The 24,315-nt window shown below is 37.9% G+C and overlaps 1 protein-coding gene across 1 annotated transcript in view; it reads right to left on the bottom strand.

Annotated features, from left to right (window-relative positions):
- Nucleotides 1-24,315, bottom strand: part of LOC131980342 (solute carrier organic anion transporter family member 5A1-like) — a 66,200-nt gene that overhangs the window by 29,365 nt on the left and 12,520 nt on the right. The window contains exons 3-5 of the mRNA XM_059344566.1: nucleotides 8,255-8,387; nucleotides 2,340-2,560; nucleotides 1,791-1,955 (exon numbers count right to left, since the gene is read on the bottom strand). Of these exons, the coding sequence (XP_059200549.1) occupies nucleotides 1,791-1,955; nucleotides 2,340-2,560; nucleotides 8,255-8,387 (519 nt within the window). The remainder of the gene's footprint in view (nucleotides 1-1,790; nucleotides 1,956-2,339; nucleotides 2,561-8,254; nucleotides 8,388-24,315) is intronic.

The following is a 24,315-nucleotide window of genomic DNA, read 5'->3' as shown; positions in this document are numbered from 1 at the left end:
TGTACTGTACTTATACTGAATAATTGGACTAATAAATGATAAAATACATTTATTTCAAAGATGTATAGTAGAAACACTCAGGCATACATGAAATAACATTGAAAATGGATACGGGTCATTTTTGACCCATGTTGTGCATTAGAAGCGTAGTGATACAAAAAGGGTTTTTATTCAAAAAGTAAGAAATAAAAACAAAAAATTAGGATGCATGATGATCAGAAACAAGTTGATTGAGGAAAACCTGGAATACTGAATGATGAAATTAATTTATTGCAAAGATATAGGAAATAAAAACTCAGTCGGGTCACTTTAGACCCATGTTGTGCATCAAAGGGTTAACGAGTTAAGAAGAGTTAGAAGGAGCTGCTGACGTTGTGAACAGTTAGCGACGGTGAAAACCAAACGTCACCTCCAGAGTCTCTAAATCCCTCTGGAGGCTAACTTGTAGTGGAGACACGCAGAGTGAGCAGACATTAGAGAGGGCGTGGCCTGAGACTTTCCCGGTGGACACTTTACCCCCTAGTGGAAACACGGCTATTTCTGCATTACTCAGTGTTTTTATCCTGATCTCTTCCTGAATATATGTCTTTCTGTTGTGTGAAAAGCTCTTGGGTAAGCTCATGTTGTTTAAAAAGAGTTATAGAAATAAATTTGACTTGACTTGAGTTGACTAAAGCTCACAATTAGGCTGTTAAAACCTTTTATGTGTAAACGTTACCATGTTACCTTGTTAACATGCTTTATTAGAGCGTGTAATGTATTAGCTTATGTGCCTGTTTGTGCATGCATGTGTTTCAGCATGTGCTTGTGAGTCTGTGCAGAGTGCTTTTGTGCTCCTCACTGTGTGTGTGTTTCTAAATATGTGTGTGTGTGTGTGTGTGTGTGTGTGTGTAATGCACTCAGTGCTCCAGCTCTGTGTCCCAGGTGCCCCCTTCATTTGAAGACCAGCAGTTTCTTTATTATTAATGTGTGCAGGCTGGCAGCAGCTCTGGGCCGACAACCTCTCCTGCTCCGCTCCAAGATAAAAAATTTAAAAAAAAAGCAGAGCTGTGCTGAACGGGCAGAAATGTAACGTCTGGGTGTTGTATGAATATTCTGGTGTGTCTGCATCCTGTCTGAGCTGCCGGGAGGAGAACAGGTTTGTCTTCAAGGTGCACAAACTCCTCCCATGTGTGAGAGTTTAATGAGAAATAAACTCTATTCTGCATCAGATTTAAGTGGAGAAAACCAGACAGAGATTTCAGAGCAGATCACAAATGTGTTGCCCTCAGGAAACATACCCATTTTTGGCCTGTCAATTTTCTACAATGCATCTTTTTGAGTGATGCGATACTTTAAAAAAAGAGCGAAGAATATAGGGAACCAATAGCAAAGCTTTAATTTGTCACATGAGCTCCAAGAGGCCATATTTAAACCCTATTTTGCAGACTTTTCCAAAGGACTTTTCCAAATGTTGCCAGCAAAATTCAGATAAGAAACTGGTTAAAAAAGTTCCTTTTATAATGTTTTTAAATCTAAAATGTTATGTATTGTACCCTATTGAAGCTACTGAATCTTTTACACGTTTATTAAATAAATTATGTTAAAATTAATTTTTAAAACAACCCCCCCCCCCCCCAAAAAAAAAAGAAAAGAAGAAAAATTATTAAAAAATTTCAGATTATGCTTATTTAGCCTATTTAAAGACAAAAAAACACTCCAAACATTTTTTTCCTAACTGGCATCATAATGTGTACCATAGAGGGTTAACTTCGCTGCTTTAGCACATGGTGGCGTGTGATCCAGCTCACCGGTGTAGATGCTGGCGCTGGAGGCGGGGATGCCGAACTGAGACTCGATGAACTTGGGGATGAAGGTGATGAAAGCGGTGACGATGGCGCTTTCTGCCGTGTACGAGAGGCTGACGAACAAGAAGGTCACGTTGCTGAGGATCCTCACTGCTGCTTTGGGCAGATCTGACAGAGGAGGAGGAGAGGCAGACAGAGAGAAAAGTGATATTTTTTGTATAGAACAATACATATACAATAATGCTTTCCCGGCTAAAATGGGTTAATGGCTTACTGGTTATATAATAAGGCCATGCAGAATAAGGCATTAATAACTACTTAATAATGACTAATCAAGAGCCAATATGTTACTTATTTGCATGCTAATTATTGTTAAATATGTATTCCCTAATATAAAGTGTAACTGATTTTATATATATTTTATATATTGCAGTGAAATACAAGGACACACAGAGGAGCAAAATATAAATAGAGCAAAACAAGCCCTGAAACAGCTTGTTGGGGTTCAGAGGGTTAAAGGTAAAAGTCGACACCATCAGTTTGTTCTGGTACCTTTGATGTCCTTTCCGAAGCCCATGGATGACGTCACCGCCTGGTTCTTGTTGTTGTTGCTCTTCTCCTTGAGGACGTCGTCGTCGCTGGACAGGTCGTCCAGACTCAGCTTTTTCCTCCTCTTCTTCTTCTTGTGTCGGGGTGGCAGCTTCTTGGGGAAGGTGAACATGGGGAAGATGACCAGCAGCATGGCCACGGCACACAGCAGGAACCCGCTCCACCTAGACACACCAGGGAGGGGTGAATTAAACAATTATAAGAACGCCACGGCACGACTTTTAACAGGGGCCAAAAAGCGAGAACACATTACCCCGATCCTTGCGTCTTTGCATTGGCTTCCTGTTAATTTTCGGATTGATTTTAAGATTTTATTGTTTGTTTTTAAAGCTTTGAATGGATTGGCCCCACAGTACATCAAGGACCTCATCCAAATTTATACTCCAGCGCGTGAATTGAGGTCCGAGGGCCAGCTCCAGCTCGTGGTGCCTAGAGCGAGACTTAAAACCAGGGGGGACAGGGCTTTCTCTGTGGTGGGCCCCAGACTCTGGACTGCCCTCCCCCTCCATGTCCCAACAGCCCCCATAGTGGAGTCTTTTAAGTCTCGTCTCAAGACCCATTTTTATTCTCTGGCTTTTTAACTTTGCGTGAGTTTTGTGGTCCTCTGTGTCTTTTATTTATTTTACTACTTTTAACTACGTCTTTTATTTTATTTTACTATGTTTATCTGTTTGATTGTATTGTTTTATTTATGGCATCATTTTAGATTGATACACTTATTATGTATTGCTGATCGGTGTATGGAACTGTTTGTTTTATTGGTGATTTTATGTACAGCACTTTGGAAACGTTTGTGTTGTTTAACCCATTGAAGCCTGGAAAGCGGATACGTCGTTTTGTAGTCTTTGTATAAGCTCTCAAATCATTTTTGAATTTCATTTCTATCTGCTACAGAGGCTGAAAAATCTATTATTTAGTAGAAGCGTTGACACTTCTGTTGAATTTCCAGAAAAACTTCAGGTTTTAGGGGCTGATTTTAAAATCGCCCAGAGGTTTTACAGGCATTTTAGGCGTCAATGGGTTAAATGTGCTATACAAATAAAGGGGGATTGGATAAGACCTGAGAAACAATCAAAGTGCCGTCAAGAGGTGAATTGAGGGAGTCGTGGTTGAGACACTTCACTCTTCTAATATTCTCAGTCTGGATGAATCATTTCATCTCCGTGCCTCATTATTGTGCACATAAATAAATGGATAAACTGTCATTGGTCTTGTGCAAAAATCACTGGTACACTCATCCGTCCTCATCACCTATAATTCATGTAGGAAGCCTGTGGCTGTTAGCTTGTGAGTCACTGGTTATGCTGCCAGTTAGAGGATGGCATCACTGAGAGCTGTAAATAGATGACTCACCACTTTTCATACACTGCTGAAGATTTACAGATGAACATTAAGATTAATCCAAAGAAAAGTGTGACCTAAAGAGCAAACAAGTGATGCTGGATTTTGCTAGATGCTTGGTTTGTCAAGTTTCCTGCACAAAATGTGGCTGATTGTCTTCATTGGTTGCACTTTTCTCCTCTATTTTCACTCTTTTGCTTTAAAACACGTTTAGTACAAAAATTAGCAAGTTTATTTCTGACTTATAGTCACATTTCTCATTTTTGGGGAGCTGAATGTCTCTGTTCTTTTTATATTATTACCCTAATTAAGTTTTGAGTAGGGATGCACAATATTATCGGCACGTTATCGGCCGATATTGGCTTGAAAACGGCCAACACGCCGATATCCGGCAATATAATAAAGTGATTAAATAATGTGGTGACATCACCTCTGTTGCTCCTTGTTTGTAGCTCATAGAATTGTGCAGTGTAGTCTGAGCCCACCTATTTATTTATCTTCTGATTAGGGACTGAAGCTGCTTATATTTTTTGTACGTTTTGTGATTTTGTTTGCACGGTGCAGATTGAGTCGTCACATATTGGGCTCCTGTTTTAAGTTAAATTTTAATTTAAGCAGCAGTCTGTAAGGTACATGTAGTTTTATTCAATTTGGGTTTAATTGCTGAGCAGTTGCACTTTTCACATGTTCCCAGGGAACACAGGTTATGTTTACTTATTATGTCAACTGGGAAATTGGCCAAATTTGCCCTGATTGTTTGTATGAGTTGTGCGGGAAAAAAATATCGGTATCGGTAATCAGCTAAATGAGTTGTAAAAAAATCAGCATATCGGATATCGGGAAAAAAATCCAATATGGTGCATCCCTAGTTTTGAGACATCCACCACTGGAGCTAACAGATTGAGTATATAATGGGGAAAATAGCACATTTAAAACGGAGTGGAAAATCTAAAAATCAATTCAAATTTAGCTTCAAATCGTGCTTGGTATCCAGGCTCAGTTTGGACTAATAGTCGAGCCGACCCAGTATTTTTAAAGGCTCATATACAAACAATAGTTTGGAGCAAGGTTATAATAGTTTTGGATTTTTCATTAGTTTTAGTTCTAATTTCGTTGTGAATTTTTGTTTTCAAATTCAGTTAGTTTTAGTTTTAGTTTTGAATTTTGATTCTAGTGTAAACATCCAAGTAGTCAGTAAACATATTTACCATGTGTTGCATGTTGAAATAGAAACACTGAATTATGAATGAAAAAAGTTGACAAAAACGAAAACTAAGAACATTTTCACTATAATTTTAGTTAGTTTTGTAACCACAAAATACAGTTTCAGTTAGTTATCGTTTTTTTAAAAACTCTAGTTTTTAGTTTTATTTCAGTTAACGAAAATGTTTTTTCAATTCTAGTTTTCGTTATTTCGTTAGTTTTCGTTAACTATAATAACCTTGGTTTGTGGGAAGAGCTATTTAATTGGTCGATAGCTAATATTCAAGCTGACCAGCATGAACATAAAAAAGTGTCAAGTACCAAAAGGTGGCATCAGTGTCTTATCAGATTATTGTTTCTCTATTTATGCTTTGATCAGATATTTCTTGATCGAAATCTATGAAACAATAGTTTCAAAGAGCACCAGACTCCATTTAGAAAACCTCAAATTTAACAGCAGCATGGTCTGACAGTCTGCCCTGCTCAGTCCTGGTTTGGTTCTTCTGTGCCTCACTTCCCTGCAGCTAATCCAGCAAAACAGTGTGGGCCTCCAGCAGTGTGGTGTTGTTGTTGGCTCTCAGGTCTGAGGTAGAGGTTCTGGAGAACCTGCGTGATTGATGACCTAAAGGCACTGGAACAGAATAACTATAGAGAAAACAACATATTCTTGCTGATGGTCTTGCTGGAGTATGTAGGTCACATCGAGGCATCAGGATTGAATTGAGACTGTTTAATAACCAGTTAAAAGCTTCTTGTCATTACTTTAAGATTACATATTATTTATATTATTTCTTAGTATTTTTTTATATTTTCTTAGTTTTTTTTTTTTTTTTTTCTTCTTTTCTTATTTTTTGTAAAGCACTTTGTGTTGCATTTTTATGTATGAAAAGCGCTATATAAATAAAGTTTGATTTGATTTGATTTGATTTGATTAGTATAGTATTTTGTTTTTTTGTCAATGTGTTAGTCGTCTCTTAACACTCTGCTGTCTCTGGCTCTCAGCTCCAAGCCCAACAGTTCCTTCTGAAGATGTAAATCTTTAAAAAGCACATACATTTATAGTTTCAGTTTTTAAAAAGGGCTTAGAAATTTCCTCAAAAAGCTGGTCACTCTGGTTTTTATGATACAGAAAAAAACTGCATTTGCTGGGGACGGATTAATCCACATTTGTTGGAACGTGGGATTGAATAAAGATACACTATGGTGTGTGTGTGTGTGTGTGTGTCAAGGTTATTATAGTTAATGAAAACTAACGAAATAAAACTAGAATTGAAAAAACATTTTCGTTAACTGAAATAAAAATAAAAACAACAGTTTTTAAAAAAACAATAACTACGGTAACTGAAACTGTATTGTGTGGTTACAAAACTAACTAAAACAAACTAAAATTATAGTGAAAATGTCGTTTTCGTCTTTGTCAACTTTTTTCATACGTAAACCTTTTTGGTTGATATGAAATCTATTTCTTCTATCTGGTTTTATGACTTAATAAACTTATTGGGGCTGAGATGGATCAGACAAAGGAAATAAAGGAAACATTTATTGTGACTTTTTTGAACCTTGCACCCAACAAATACCCCATTACAAAAAAACTAAAACTAACACTAAAACTAAGCATTTTCCAAAAAATAAAAACTAATTATAACTAGCAAACTCAATCTAAAAATGAATTAAAACTAAGTGAATTTGAGCAGATATTGCTCTTTTAACCCATTGACGCCGGGAAAGCATTACCGCATTTCTACCATTGAAACCGGGAGCGCTGTTGCGTCACTCTACCATTAAGGCCGAGACAGCGGATATGTCATTTTGTAGTATTTGTATTTTTTTCCACCTATTTTCGGTCTCTTGGCCAATGAAATGCATCAGAATCATGATCAGAATACATGTGGGAGTGTCGCAATGCAACATGGGACTTTTCCAGAACTTTAAATCATGGAGGAAGACGACTATAGCGGAGGAGCTCAGCAGGAAGTGACGGAAGAGATCTGATGAAAACAGCACCGATGATTTTATTGCTGATCCGGACTTTGAACCCTCGGAACCAATCGACCGGCATTTATGGATGAGGAATATGTTTTTAGACGACATATTTTCACCGAAGAACAGACAGATTTGTGGCCATCTGGAGATAATAATAATATTATTAATAATATATTAATATTAATAGTTGATTGTAATGATGATATAAGAAATCATGACTGTTTATGTCTTATATTACTTATTGCGTCGTTGAGTACCCTGAAAAGTGCAATATATACAATGTATTATTATTATTTATTTATTTTTATTTTTTTGTGAACAACTTTTTTATTGCTTTTTAAAGACAGAACAAGTACAGCAGTCCGACAAAATCAAAAGTTATTATTATTTATTATTATGATAATTATTTTCTTATTACAGTAGGATAATGAGAACTATGTCTATTTCTTCCAGTGGTCATATCATGTTTGCATCTTGCTAATGGGCATGTATTAGTATTATGCATAGGATTTTTTATTCAGTCAAATTTTTGCTTGTTGATTTTTAAAAAATCTTTATTGAAGGTTTGGACAAATAAACTCAACTTCTCATGAAAGCCACGGGTATAAGCTCTCAAATACTTTTTGAATTTCATTTCTATCTGCTACAGAGGCTGAAAAATCTTCTGTTGGATTTCCAGAAAAACTTCAGGTTTTACAGGCATGCTTTCCAGGCGTTTTAGGCCTAAATGGGTTAATGGGATTTGTATTCACACTGAATGGCTGACTGAGGCTGTGCTGCCACTGCAGCCTCAGTCAGCCTGAGACAGAGCTACACTTCCTCACCAAATGCAAAAAATATGAACTAATTAGAGAAACATATTTCCAAAAATTTGAATCCGTCAAAAAAGGTTTTTTAAAATGGCCAGCTGAGGAAAAACTGCCGCTCCTCCTCGGGGAAGAGTCACAGAGCTGTAGATTAGATTAGCAGCAGTCTATGTTTCTGCCTGTCACACACTGAGAGACAGCGAGTGACACACAGCTGTTGGTTGTTTTGTTTTTATTTTTGATTTCCTTTTTTTGCTGGGACAGTTAGATTGTATAAATTATATGTTGATTGTAATTCAATGATTGTAAATATTGCTTTCTTTTATTGTTATTAGTTTTTCTTTTCATTTCATTTCATTTAAAATGAATAACAGAATTATAATAATTTATTGTAAATATTGCTTTCCTTATCTTGTTATCTTTTTTTCTGATGCTTGCTTTGGCAATATATACATTGTTACGTCATGCCAATAAAGCCAATTGAATTGAATTGAATTGAATTGAATGCAGCCAGGTTGTTCTCACCAGTTGCCGATGAAGCGGGGGTCACTTTGATCGATGTTGACGACTGTCTTGGGGTCCACGTAGAAGCCGATGAGGACTCCTCCCAGCAGGTAACCAGCAGCTGGACCCAGTGCTCCCATCACATACATGATGGCTGAGGAGAAGAGAGAAGAGATGAGGACAGTGTTCAAACTATACGGCTTCAAATCCTCTTTTAAAGATGTATAAAGTAAAACAAATGCCTTCTTTCACATCCAGCAGACACAGAGCAGCATTATCCTGTCATTGTGGCCATGTTTCTATTCACTTGATGAATATATTCATTCTCCTTTTAGCTCGGGCTTCATCTACATCAACTCCTGGAACAAACGTCTGGCTCTTTATCTGCTAAATGTTTCTTATTTTCATTAACAGCTAGACTCAAAATTTGTCCATCTGGGTGATTCTCATGAACATGGTGCAGCTCATAGCAAAAATCCAAGAGCATTGAATACATATTTTCTTTCACCCTTAATATACAATCTAAGGTCACTGATTAATATGAATTTATAATCTATTTAATCTAATCTAGACACTGTGAGCAAAATTCATTACCGTAACACATTTTTAAATGAAATAAAAACAATGAAAGGTTTTTTTTGTAGAGATTTTTCTGCAAAGAGATTTTGCACTGTGCATTCAGCATTGTTAAAATAATCCTTATGTTTACTGTTTTTTTGTGTGTTTTTTTATGTGTGTTGTTTGTAATTTTTTTTGTTTGTTTGTTTGTTTTTGTGTGTGATCTGTGTATTGTTTGTGTTTTTTTTATGTGTTTTATGTGTGTTTTTTGTCATTTTCTAGTCGGTTTTTTGTGTTCAAAATGTTGATCCAGTAATTGAAAATCAAAAAAATAATAATCAGGTCAATCAATCAGGTTGTGCTGAAAACAATGATACCAACACTTCATGGTAAAGATTTTTAAGTGGTTTATACAGGCGGAATAAAAAGGGAGTCAAAAACCGACAAAATAGCCCCAAACTCCAAAGGGTTAAGACATTTTCTCTGCTGATTATTTTGGATAAACTAAAAAAAAAGTGCTGGTAACTTGCCACTTCCAGAGATCAAACTTTTTTATTTTTGTACTTTTTACTTTTTTGCATTGTCTTTAAACACACATATCGAAAAAAAAAAAAAAAAAAAAAAAGAAAAAACCCAGTGACTAATCAATTACTTCTGTGTCAAAGTTGTTCAATTACCTGAACTTGATGCCTAAGTTTAACCCTTATGTAACGCTTTAAATCAAACTAATCTAGCTTTAAGAGTGAGGTACAAAAGGCCATGTGTGTGGGTCATGTGTGCAGATCATATGACTGTGTAATAAGAGGCCAGCTTGAGGCTGAGAATAAGATTTCTCCAATTAGGGGGAATTAACATCTTAAAGTCCTTGGCTGGAGTTGAAAGCAAAAAAAAGAAAAAAAAAAACACAAAATCCAGTGGCGTGACTTAAAAACTCAAAGCTGGGCCAGGCACTGCACCAGACTGAACGTTATCTAACTGTTAGAGTCCTGGGAACTCACAGGGAGCGCTGGGTTCATGTCGGAAGTGGTTTTAAAACTCAACTCGTGAAGAATTTCTAATCACAAATGTTATGCCTTTCAAAATAAAATGACACATTGCAGCAACAGCTCTCATGGCGGGGACTGAATGAAAATAAAACCTTCTGTTATTTGTAGGGTTGTCAAAAGTATCAATACTCAAAAAAGTATCGATACTAAAACGTTGTATCCGGATACAATACTCATTTTCAAAAGGATCGAGTATCTGAAGCTTGTTATCATAGTTGCAGTTTCTTTTTGCACAACTGTTTTTATTATAAATATTTAACCTGTGGTTCTGTTCATTTTTACATGTTGCATTTTTCTTCTTAATAAAAATATTTCTGTTAAATTTTGGGGTCTTTGTTTTTATCCTTGTGGTATCGAAAATGGTATTGAGTATCGAATATTTTCCTGAGTATCAGTATCGAGTTGAATATTTTAGTATCGTGACAACCCTAGTTATTTGTGGTATATTTATTTGGAATAAGACTTCACACTTGTTTTGGTATTATACTGGTTTTGTCATACTTCTTACACAAGTTACTGGGACACAGGTCATATGATTGTGCGACTAACAAGATTATATAAGGAGAAAAGGTCAGTATGTGGAGAGCATTTCTTGCATAGCATACCTCTGATTGATCCAGCTTCTCTCAGAAAACCTTCATTCTAAAAGTTGTTTGCTTGTTGTCTTGCTGACAGACCTGACAAACCATCAATTCAGACTTTTTAAACATCTGCATCATAATGCAGTTATTTCTGCATTGTTTTGATCCATGCATTGCAATTGAATTGCAGCAACTATCACTGTAGTAGCAACATACTGGCAGTCATCCAGACACAGTTCCTGCAGAAGGTGATGGAGGTACGATGCAGCAATAGTGGTTATTTTTGGTTGATGGAGTGTGTCACACAAGTAACATAAATAACCATAAATGTGATCCTGCAGCCAAACTCATGGAGCACAGCTACTTTGAGAAAACTAAAGAACAAACAGAGTTCAATTTCTATCTGCTTTGTTTGTCTTGTGATGGATTCTTGAATCTCAGAGACAGATATGTGAACACATTAAATCAAATCTAAGTTTGCTAACTTGCTAATTTTTTTTAAATCGGGATGATCAATAGGTAGTAGGTAATAGTTTCCTATATTAAAAAAATGATTATGTTAGGGGGAAAACACTTAACTTCATCTTCATCTGTTTTTAATTATATTTAGCTTAGAATCATTCATTAGACAGCACTGCTTCCCCATTCAACTTCCCCAGTTCTATTGTACTATTATTATTTTTTGATTAACTGCTTATTGCTAACATGACATGTTAAAATAAGAGAAAATTACCACCACTATTTCCAAAATTGCATATTAATCGAAAACTCAAAGATATTACATTTACAATTAAATAAAACAGACAACCCAAAAAAAAAGAAGAAAATGTCCCTTTTAACTGCTGTATAATAAAAAAATGTTGTTGGGGGTGGCTGTGGCTCAGTCGGTCGAGTGTTCATCCAGTGATCAGAGGGTCGGTGGTTTGATCCCTGACCGTCGCAGCCTACATGTCGAAGTATCCTTGAGCAAGATATAGAACTCCAAATTGCTCCCGATGCTGCGTTCATCTGTGTGTGAATGAATTCCCAATGGTGGCAGGTGGGACCATTTAGGGTAGCCTCTGCCACCAGTATGAATGACAAGAAAGTATGAGCACATTTCACCTGTTTTAGCTTCACTGCACTGGCTGCCTGTTCATTTTAGGATTCATTTTAAATTATTTTATTTGCTTTTAAAGCTTTAAATGGTCTTGCTCCTCCTTACCTCTCTGAGCTGCTGCACCCCTACTCTCCTACCCCCTCTCTCAGGTCAGCTGACCAGCTTCTCCTGAGAGTGCCAAGAGCTAGGCTGAAGCTCAGAGGGGAACGAGCTTTTGCCATTGCAGCTCCAAAACTGTGGAATGAATTGCCGCTGCACATCAGACAGGCCTCCTCACTGTCTCATTTTAAATCTCTTCTTAAAACCCACCTCTTCTCGTTGGCTTTTAACACCACTTAGACTGTTGATTTTATGATTTTATGATTTTTGTTTTTATTGTATTCATGCATATTTTATTTTGTGCGGGCAGTACATTTTACATTTTATTTTATTTATTTTTATCCCATTTTTAATTTTTTGCATCTTACTGATCTATTGTTTACTACATCTCTTTGTATTCTGTTATGTATTTATTGTTTATGCAGCACTTTGGAAACCTTGTGTTTGCTAAAATTGTGCTATATAAATAAAGTGGATTGGATTGGATTGGAATGTGTGTGTGAACGGGTGAATGAGCGCAGTCTGTAGTGTAAAGCGCTTTGAGTGGTCGCAAAGCAACTAGAAAAGCGCTATATAAGTGCAGGTCTTATGCAGGTAATAATATTGTGTTAAATGTTAAGTCAGTGCTAATTGCAAAGAAAATTGCATAAACGTAATGCGAGCGAGTCATCCACACATCATTCATCACATCTTGCCTAGAATACTGTAATTCTTTGTTTGTTGGTCTTGACCAGTCAGCAGTTCGCGGCTTACAGGTTGTCGCCTGCCGCCTGCCTGCTGACTGGAAAGAAACGGCGTGATCACATTACCCCATCCTGCATCTTTGCACTGGCTACCTGTACATTTTAGGATCCAGTTTAAGGTTTTATTAATTGTTTTTAAGTGCTTAAATGGTCTGGCACCGTCTTATTTATCAGAGCTTTTAAAACCCCACAGTACTTCCAGAAACAATTGGGTGGTCTAACAGCTGCTACACCCAGTGCAACTGTGTGAGGCTCAGTGTTTTGAGCACATATTGCTCTTTTAACCTATTTCAGCCGGGAAAGCATTACCGCATTTCTACCATTGAAACCGGGAGCGCTGTTGCGTCACTCTACCAATAAGGCCAGGACAGCGGATATGTCATTTTGTAGTATTTGTATTTTTTTCCACCTATTTTCGGTCTCTTGGCCAATGAAATGCATCAGAATCATGATCAGAATACATGCGGGAGTGTCGCAATGCATCATGGGACTTCTCCAGAACTTTAAATCATGGAGGAAGACGACTATAGCGGAGGAGCTCAGCAGTAAGTGACGGAAGAGATCTGATGAAAACAGCGCCGATGATTTTATTGTTGATCCGGACTTTGAACCCTCGGAACCAATCGACCGGCATTTATGGATGAGGAATATGTTTTTAGACGACATATTTTCACCGAAAAACACAGATTTTTTTTTATTTTTTTATTACAGTAGGCTAATGAGAACTATGTCTTGTTCTTCCAGTGGTCATATCATGTTTGCATCTTGCTAATGGGCATGTATTAGTATTATGCATAGGATTTTTTATTCAGAGTTATTCAGCTTGTTGAAACCCCACAGTACTTCCAGAAACAATTGGGTGGTCTAACAGCTGCTCCTGGTCGTACCATGGTCCAGACTCTGGACAGAGTCTTCTCTGTGGAACAGCCGACCTCTCCAGGTCAGAGCTGCACAGTCTTAAAACCTATTTATTCTCCTTGGCGTTCAGTCCCAGCTAGGCAAAAATCCTTGTTTTGTTTTTTTACTCTTTTCTTTTCTTTTCTTTCTCTAACTCTGTTTTTAGATTGTGTTTTTATTACTATTTTATTGTTTTACTGTTTTTAGCATTTTATTGTTTTCATTGTTTTTAACTATATTTGTGCATGATTTCTATTGTATTTTAATAAATGTACAGCACTTTGGTCAACTGAGGTTGTTTTTAAATGTGCTCTATAAATAAACTTTGACTTGACGTGCAAAATTTTGTTCATATTTGCGAGTCCTAATGCATGAAAACTGATCACTATATTGAACTGAAAATCCTCAAAATTTCCAGACAAATTATGAAATTCTCATTGTCAGAAGACATTTTCAACCAAAACTTGAGATATTCCACTAAATGGCAGCAGCAGCATACACTGCAGTTATTCAATTGACCCGCCACTCTCCCCACCACACTATTACGTCATGTGACTGGGATGGCCAGAGCCCGGGATGATAAAGCACCGGGATAGGATTTAGAGGGCTCGGGCTTTCCAAGGGGACCCAGCGGCATCGTGGATAATCCCTTATCTAGCAGGAGAAGAGGGAAAACCCTCGGCTGGCGTGCCGCCGTGTTACGCAACGTGATGCCGACTGTCAGCAGAGGGATAAAAGACGAGCAGGCTGCTGGTGGTGAAGGCGGGTGACTGGGCACCGCTGAGCCACAGAGAACGTGACAGAAAGACCGAAGAGATGGGGAGAGTGTACGGTTGAATGAGACAAAAAGATAATGTCCATCAAATACCTCGCCTACTGAAGTAATAAAGGACAAGTAACTTTGTTGCATGAGTGCTGAATGTCACACTTGTAAGCATGTCTATTTATTCTGTAATCAATAATGCCTGATTTAGTAAAAAATATATATATTTTTTAGGCATCTTTTAAGGCTGCTTGTATTAAAGCATTTGCCATATAAGAACTATGGCTCCTTTTGTTGAATTAAAAAAAAGGCTTTTGTATAAAATTATATTTACATATAACTAGGGCCGGGACTCGATTAAAACATTTTGACACCATTTTAAGAGCTGAAGAGACAGATAAAATAGGTTTATTTTAGGGCTGGGACTCGATTAAAAAAATAATCTAATTAATTAGAGGCTTTGTAATTAATTAATCGGAATTAATCGCATTTTAATCGCACATAAATATTTGACCTGAGAACAGTGAGAAGTCATTTTTTTCACATGGATTTTTAGTATACCATTGAATAATGACTGAATACATAAGCTTAAGCAACAAAAATATTGTTTATTTTTGTTCAAGTCCAATAGACTTTTTGCCTTTAAGTGTAGCATTAGCATATATAGAAATATAGTACATTTCATAAAATGCATTTATATGTATGAAAAGCGCTATATATATAAAGTTTGATTTGATTTGATACAAACACTTTCCATCGCTTGATAATTGGACGGAGCCATGAAACGTGAAACTTTGGGTGACAACCTGCTGCCTTCAGCCAGCACACTGAAAATTAGTCGTCTTCCAGCGCGACAATGACCCAAAACACACGGCCAAGGCAACAAAGGAGTGGCTCAAGAAAGAGCATATTAAGGTCATGGAGTGGCCTAGCCAGTCTCCGGACCTTAATCCTATAGAAAATCTGTGGAGGGAGCTGAAGCTTTGAGTTGCCAATCGACTACAGGTCCTCTCCAAGTCATTCAGGTTTTGAGGCAAAGAAAAGTGGACCAAAATCCCTCCTGAGATGTGCACAAACCTGGTGACCAACAACAAGAAACGTCTGACCTCTGTCCTTGCCAGCAAGGGTTTCTACACCAAGTACTAAGCCATGTTGTGTTAGGGGATCAAATACTTATTTCATTCAATTAAATTAATATAAATGTATGAATTTAGGGTTGTCTAAAGTATCGATACTAAAACATTGTATCCGGATACGATACTCATTTTCAAAAGTATCGATACCCCCCGACCTTTCGTTTCAGGCTGACGTTGATATTACGTTAATTGACACAGTGTCAGTGACTGAAAAGTGTTATTTTCTCTCTTGAAGTCCCAGAATGAAGCAGAGAAAAGGCGACTTATCAAGCTTGCCTAATATTGAGCACAGCATACAACCCATATTGTTCTAATTGTTACTGTTTATTGTATTGTTTTTTTTTGCATTACCTCAGACCTGAAGCTTGTTATCATAGTTGCAGTTTCTTTTTGCACAACTGTTTTTTATTATAAATATTTAACCTGTGGTTCTGTTAATTTTAACATTTTGCATTTTTTTTGTTAATAATTTTGGGGTCTTTGTTTTTATCCTTGTGGTATTGAAAATGGTATCGAGTATCGAATATATTTAGAGTATCTGTATCAAGTTGAAAATTTTAGTATCATATATGAATTTTATATAATGTGATTTTCTGTATTTTTTTATATTCTATCTGTCACTGTTAATATAAACCTACCATTAAAATTATAGACTGTTCATTTATTTGTGAGTGGAACAATTTAGCTAAAATCACAAACTCAATCAAATAATTATTTCCCTCACTCTAAACTGGACCAAACAATTTAGATTGTTTGGCTTTCTGGTGTAGTGGATGCCTGGAACATCTACATTATTGAAAACACAAGCAGGTGCAGCAAATGCTATCACATTTCAGCTGTTTCGATTCAGGAAAACAACATAAAACTACTGAATAAAGGACTGGCAGGCAATAGGAAGAGCAAAGGGAAGGAGAAAGCAGGAGAGGTAAAGTGAGACATTGAAGAGAAGAGGTGAAGGCAGGAAGAAAAACCAAGGGAAAGGATGAAGAGAGGGGGAAGCAGAAAGAGACAGAAAGATGGAGGACGTGGACACGAGCCTGTGTTGAGGCAGCAGTGTTTGTGCTGATGGAGGCAAACAAGATTTTCAAGCTTGTCGTTCCTGTCTATCACCACTCTGTTTCAGCCCATTTCCTCCATATCTATATCCAGTAAATCCGCCAATCCACCGCTCGAGGCCTGTTACAGTCCGATCTGTGCGGCTTCTTTTCCTGGAAACTTACATGAACTCTTTATGATCCAGAAATGAAATGTTGGGCAAAAAGGAAATGGAAATAAACTAGGGCCAGGACTTTAACGCGTTAATTAAGATTAATTAATTACATAAAAATTAATGCGTTAAAAAAATGTACGCATTTTGATCGCACTTATTTTTGCACCGCGGAACGTTTCTCACTGGATGAGTTTCAGGCGGACCGATTATACTGGAGCACCAACTAGCATTGATGAGTTGAGACAACAACAAACCACAGTGAACATGAAGGGTTGGCCCCGTGGATGATGGGACATTTAGTTACTAAAAACCAACGGATGGAAGCGTTTATAAGAGCATGGTTGTGTTTCTAGGCAACAAGGAATTCACATATCACCGCAGCACATCCAGCCTCAAGTATCACCTCAATGCTAAACATACAGCAGCTAGCGGCTAGTGTGCTAGCTAGCGTGGATTGTGTTTTACTTTAAAAAAACAAAGTATTCTAGTTTACAGAAGGTCTACCTACCTATAGGCTACCTGGATTTATGAAATGTACTATATTTCTAAATATGCTATTGCTACACTTAATGGCAAACATTGCACTGGTCTGCTGGACTTGAACAAAAATAAACAATATTTTTGTTGCTTAAGCTTATGTATTCAGTCATTATCCAATGGTATACTAAAAATCCATGTGAAAAAAATTACATCTCACTGTTCTCAGGTCAAATATTTATATGCGATTAAAATGCGATTAATTTCGATTAATTAATTAATTACAAAGCCTCTAATTAATTAGATTAATTTTTTTAATCGAGTCCCAGCCCTAAAATAAACCTATTTTATCTGTCTCTTCAGCTCTTAAAATGGTGTCAGTAACTGTGACAGTAGAATTAACCTTAGTTTTTCCTCATTAAAACAAATGACCAATAATGAGAAACATCTAGTCCAAGTGATTATATACCCCAGTGAAGCTGTTCTCATTCATATCAGTGAGCAATTAATTACATATAATGTAATATAATACATACAATCACATTTTTTCAAAGAGAAAACTAAACAGTTTGTCTGATCTATTTATCTTTTTTTTCCAGCTTGTAAATTGTAATCTTATAGAACAGTGTACAATCCGAAGCGATAATTTTTTTTATCTGCTTCTTCTTCTCCGACAGAATCATTAATGTAAAAACATTTTTATTATTGTTTATGTCGTTTTTGAAATGATAATAGCTTGCTACATTTGTCTTTTAATAAAAAAAAAATGTATGCCCATGGCATCGAAAATGGTATTGAATTAGGGATGGGCGTTTATATATATATTATATATATATATATATACACAGTACTATGCAAAAGCCTGTTTTGTTAACGGACGCTTTTATTTTGAAAGGACGAAAAGAGGCCTGATCCTGTCATTGGTAAAACTAACTCAACTGAGATTAAACTGTAAAGATAATTTCAAGGAGTTCAGTGTTTTAGTTTTAGCCCCCAAAGAGGCATGAGGTTAGTTTTCACAGTAATCTTGCACATTTAAGTGTGTTTTGTGTTTAAATTACAGTAAGCTAGTTTTGCTCAAATTAATACTCTTGTATTTCTGTGTGTTTTATAATTGTTATCGCAACTTTCAGTTTACAAACTGAATCTTTATCCAACTTAATTCTACGCTCGGCCAGTTCAGTACTGATACGCAGTTACAGATAAAATTTAAAAATACAGAGATCGATTAAAATTCCAAGTTGCTAACGACCATTAATCGATCATCGATTAATTATTCTCATCCCTAGATTGAATATTAGTGGGGCGGATTAGCTGAACAATCGTTCACTTTGTGATAAAAGCATGAAATTTGGTAGATGTGTTGGTGAATATGTTTCAAACAAATCTGGATATTGGGCCACCTCAAAAGCGCCCCCTAGTGGCCGTGGCAGGCATTTGTTATACGAATAAATCAATGATGACTAAAAACTGCCCTTTTAATAATACCAACTGGTGATGAATTGTATATTGTTGGAAAGCCTGATTAGTCACCTTTACAACGAGGTACAGCTTGTAAGAATCGTGCATTCATGGAATGAGCAACGGGGCTAAACGTGTGGGTCGCACCCCCCACAAATGTGCATCCCCTGTGGGGCGGATTAGCTCAATAAATCACAAGAATTGCTTATTTTGTGATAGAAGCACACAATTTGGTGGATGTGTTGGTGGATATGTTTCAAACAAATCTGTAAATTAGGCCATCGCAAATTCGCCCCCTAGTGGCCATAGCAGTCATTTTCTTCTTTAAAATTACAAAAAATATTTAAATTATTTCTTAAAATATTTAAAAAATGTAAACTAAATATACAAACGTAAATTAAAAAATGTAAATACACATATTAAATTAACAAAAATCCAGTTAGACACTCTTTCAGTTATTTTTCCTGCCCCACCACAATCAGGCTAACCATCGAGCTAGCTAGCAAATGAGCTAGCTAGCATTTGCTTCCTGGGACAAGCAGTGCAGTGGACTGTCCATCAAGGTATGTCTAAATATTTTATTTCACCTGTTATAATTATGAATAAAATATGCTATGAACATCATAAAGGCTAAAGAGAAAAACGATCATCATGGGCCTTGGCCGAAAAGTAAATTAGCAAGATAGCAAAAATATGTACTTAAGCTAGCTAGTTAGCTTGGAACATGTATCAGTGGCTGTTGGGTGTGAAAGCTTAATAAGACACTGTTAAATTATGTCCTGTGGAATGTGGACATCCCTCTCTGCACACACACACACACACACACACACACACACACACTATATGTCATATGTCTCCTTTGCCCATGTGGTTCTTTTTTTCTTTTTTTTTAAATGTATTTTATAACTCCATCACAGTTAGTCAGGCGGCTTAGGACCAGATTTGAGAAGAAAGGGGACACGCCGGACAAAAGCACCAAAATTTTTCCACATGCTCTCTATCACCAAAGGTTTCAACTTTTGGTAGGAGCCACTTCATCAAGATTGAGGAGATGGCAGCCATATAAGCCATAAGTCATAAGTCAATGAGAACCAATATATCTTCAAAGCCACTTAGAAGGTCAATCTTGGTGTCAAAATATACATTTTCTGGGTCAAAGAATCATTTAAAGCTATTGAGAATATCACTGGATGACTCACTGTAAATAATTTGTTGATCAAGATCTGACATGAGATGAAAGCGTACCCTTGATTTTTTTGAGCAGTGTACATGGCAGCTAATCCACACTCTCCCGTGAACATTGATTCCAAACAGTTTCAACTCAGGATACCCTGCTGCAGCACTTGAAGCGAGTTGCCCAGTCTGAGTGAAAATGAACATATCTATTTGATCAAATAATCATCTAGTGATATTCTCAATAGCTTTAAATGATTCCTGGACCCAGAAAATGTATATTTTGACACCAAGATTGACCTTCTAAGTGGCTTGGAAGATATAGCATTTCTCATAGACTTTATATGGCTGCCATCACCGCAATCTTGATGAAGTGGCTCCTACTAAAAATTGAAACCTATAATGATAGAGAGTATGTGGAAAAAATGTGGTGCTTTTGTCCGGCGTGTCCCCTTTATTTGGCTAAGCCGCCTGACTAAGTCACACACCTCAGTACAAGGATTTTGCCAGAAAGAGTAACCTGCTACAAGTAACCCTAGTAGAATTTTTAAAATGTAGGATTTTTTTCTCTGTCTAAATGTGTTTTGTTTTTATTGTTGCAGGTCATACAATATTGAAAATTATTTTTTCTTTTTAAGGAGCAACAGAAGAATACAAGCCAAAGAGCAGGCTGTAGCCTGTGAATGGGAATATCAAGACCTAATAAAATGTTATACAAAGTTAATGTTCTTTTCTATTAGACTGTAATAAAGCTTTTGTCACTTTAACATGTCTCTAAATTATATTTGTGGTGCTGAAAACATGAAACAGCAGCTGTAGGGTAGGCAAAGCATTCCACGCCAGTAACCACCGGCGGCCATTTTTAAAAATGGCCGCTTTTAAATGGCCATTTTTAAAAATGGCCGCCACAGCCATCAGAATTTTTTTTTGCGATGGCCCAATATCCAGATTCATTAAACATGTATTCAGCAATGAGTGTACCAAATTTGATGCTTTTATCACAAAATGAACGATTGTTCAGTTAATCCACCCCACTACACAGGGGATGCACATTTTTTGGGGGTGCGACCCACACGTTTAGCCCCGTTGCTCATTCCATGAATGCGCGATCTTTACAAGCTGTACCTCGTTGTAAAGGTGACTAATCAGGCTTTCCAATAATATACAATTCATCACCAGTTGGTATTATTAAAAGGGCAGTTTTTATTCATCATTGATTTATTCGTATAACAAATGCCTGCCATGGCCACTAGGGGGCGCTTTTGAGGTGGCCCAATATCCAGATTTGTTTGAAACATATTCACCAACACATCTACCAAATTTCATGCTTTTATCACAAAGTGAACGATTGGTGTAAAATATTGAGCTAATCCGCCCCACTATATCAACATTTCTCAAGGTATTATATTGCAGTAGAAAGTCTGGGCCAGGAGAAAGAAAGCAAATACAGGAAGAAGGTCTTTTGTTCTGGACTAGTGAACATTTCTGTGAGGGAAGCACTGCTTTGCAATTCTCCAGCTCACTGCTAAACTACTACACTAGCTGCTACAATTTACATGTTCTTCTGCATCTCTCAATGTGAGATGCGGGAGCAGTTTAGCTCAAACTTGCCAAGGAAACCCGGTGACTGGGTCAGACCAGGGTCGGGTCACATTCCCACAACAAACTTCACAGCTTTTAAGAGGAAAATTCAAGCATTTTTCAAGCAGTTTCAAGGTATCTTTTAGACAGAACATTTTGTGGTCTCTCATTTTTACTTCTTCTAAAACTTGCATTACCTGTGGTGTACCGCAAGGTTCGATTTTAGGTCCGATTGTTATTCTCAATTTATATGTTCCCTTCTTGGACTCATTATACAGCACCATTATGTGTCTGTCCATTGTTACGCAGACAACGGGGCGGCTGTGGCTCAGTTGGGAGAGTTGGTTGGCCCCCAACCGAAGGGTTGGTGGTTCGATCCCTGACCATGGCAGCCTTCATGTCGAAGTATCCTTGAGCAAGATACTGAACCCCAAATTGCTCCCGATGTGCTGTGTTCATCGGTGTGTGAATGAATTCCCAATGGTGGCAGGTGGCACAGTGTAGGGTAGCCTCTGCCACCAGTATGAATGTGTGTGTGAAAGGGTGAATGAGCGCAGTCTGTAGTGTAAAGCGCTTTGAGTGGTCGCAAAGCGACTAGAAAAGCGCTATATAAGTGCAGGTCCATTTACCATTTACCATTTACAACTCACAGATATACCTTCCCCTGAGACCATCTGATCCTGGAAGCCTAGCTGCTATGTCCGACTGTCTTAAGGATATCAACCGTTGGATGGCCCAAAACTTCCTTCATCTCAATAACTTCAAATCTGAAATCATACTGTTCAGACCTCCACACACCATTAGTCACATTCAAAATCATCTCGGTCCACTATCCGCGAGTCACCTTCGACTCAAACCTTACTTTTGACGCACACTTCAGAAAAGTTGTCCAGTCCTGATTTTTCCATTTACGCTTGGAGATTTACGCCATCTCCAAAATCAAACCTATGCTGTTACCCTCTGACCTGGAAAAAGTCCTTAGATCCTCGGGTGGCGCCATTCTGACCGTGCCAAAGTCAAAACTGAAAACCAAAGTCCTCTCGACCAGATCGCCTCGAATTTGGAACGGGCTGCCCGAGAAGGTAAAGGTGCCCAGAGTCAGTAACTAATTTTAAATCAGTAAAACCCACTTTTAAAGGATTGCTTTTAGTAATGCTTTCTATTTTACTACTCCTTTTTACTTCTTCATTTTTTTTTAACTTTTGACTCCTTTTACCTTTTATTTTGTGTGTGTATGACAATGTCTTTTAGCCCTATGGCATCATTCTCCTTGTAATTAACTATAAAGTTATTATTATAAAAATGTACAGACTTTTTGAGACTTTATTATCTCATCGAGGCTAAATCTAGAGCAATAAATACAGATTGACACTTTGTGCATTTTACCAGCTGTATGTTGTGATACGAGTAGGGATCAGCGGGGGATGAAGGTGTACCTAGGGGGAAAACGCACTGTAGTCTCATTTAACAGGACCAAAATTGCTAAAAATGACAGAACTGGCAGAATAATCGATATGGAAAGTTGCAGCTCTGGTCAGACAGTAGGCTGAAGTTTAAATATCTACCAGGTGGAAACTGTAGGAATAAAGTATATATTCGGATTGGCTGAGTTTCTAAATTATGACCGGGTTACTTAAGGACAGGAAAGGTATGTGCAGAAGTTCAGAGTTCAGGAAAGGTATGTGGGGGGAGAAGCAGAATAAGGAGGGGGGACAGGATGTGAAGACCTCAGCAGACAACAAACACACACATACATTTTGAAAGGTCAGGGAGATGTTAAATCCCCAGATGCACGGTTAAGGGAACCGACAAGCATCACACAAAAATTGACCAATTGCTTTAAAAAGCCCACCCAAATGTACGGGGTGGGCCAAACCCAAGAAGAGGAATGTAAATGGTAAATGGACCTGCACTTCTATATCGCTTTTCTAGTCGCTTTGCGACCACTCAAAGCTCTTTACACTACAGACTGCGCTCATCCACCCTTCCACACACATTCATACTGGTGGCAGAGGCTCCCCTAAACAGTCCCACCTGCCACCATTGGGGATTCATTCACACACCGATGAATGCAGCATCAGGAGCAATTTGGGTTTCAGTATCTTGCTCAAGGACACTTCGACATGTAGACTGCGACGGTCAGGGATCGAACCACCAACCCTTCAGTTGGGGGCCAACCGACTCTACCAACTGAGCCACAGCCGCCCGAATGTGACATTTTTGTAATCACTCACTGTTTTGTGGTGCCATCAAGATCACATTGCAGAGTCCAGCGCTGAGCATTGCATTTGGCTATTATTCTTTCAATAAATGGTTAACCTTATTCATTTGTTCTGAGTGTTTTGTAAGACCAAGTTAAGGAAAAAGAGCCTGGGTGAGCGTTGGAGGCTTTAATAGCCCTGCTCTAACAAAACACGTTCTAACCCTAAAGAGTCTGAGGATCAGATTGTATCAGCCAGCTCAGCTTGTATCATCAATGGCTTTGTTCAGACTGATCAGACAGGGTGACAACAGTGTATTGTGATCCATGAATACCTACACCGAAGCTACACACAGTGCATTTTAATATGTATTCTGTTATACAACAGGTAGATTCAGCCAAGCACAGTCTGATCTGGTCAGATCTGGTTTGGCACACATTATGAACTGTGCTGTGACTCACTTCTCACCGGCTGCAACATCAGCTCGGCCATGTTTCTTCTCATCTGTGCACAGAACGGAGAGGCATTTATTTCTCTACTATAATAATGTGCTGAATGCACTGTAGTGCTTTAATATGTAACAATAACCTCTGCAGGCCCTCACAGTGATTATGGGCACTCTAGTGCTGCCAAGTCGTTGCATCACCATCACACACACACACATAATGAGAGCCCTCTTAGGTGTTACTGCATCTGTAGTCATCTGCCTCTTCACGACTCTGATTACATGACCTGCTGGGCCACACGCACACACAGACACGCACACACACAGACAGACAGACACACACACATACAGACAGACAGACAGACACACACAGACACATACAGACAGACAGACACATGCACACAGACACAAACACAGACAGACAGACAGACAGACAGACACACAGACATGCACACACAAAGAGAGACAGACAGACAGACAGACACACACACACACACACACACACAGACACACAGACACACAGACAGACACACACACACACACACACACAAACACGCACACACACAGACAGACAGACACACACACATACAGACAGACAGACAGACACACACA

Source organism: Centropristis striata, chromosome 11 (assembly GCF_030273125.1).
Source record: "Centropristis striata isolate RG_2023a ecotype Rhode Island chromosome 11, C.striata_1.0, whole genome shotgun sequence".
NCBI lineage: Eukaryota > Metazoa > Chordata > Actinopteri > Perciformes > Serranidae > Centropristis > Centropristis striata.
This window is presented reverse-complemented; position numbering and strand designations above follow the sequence as displayed.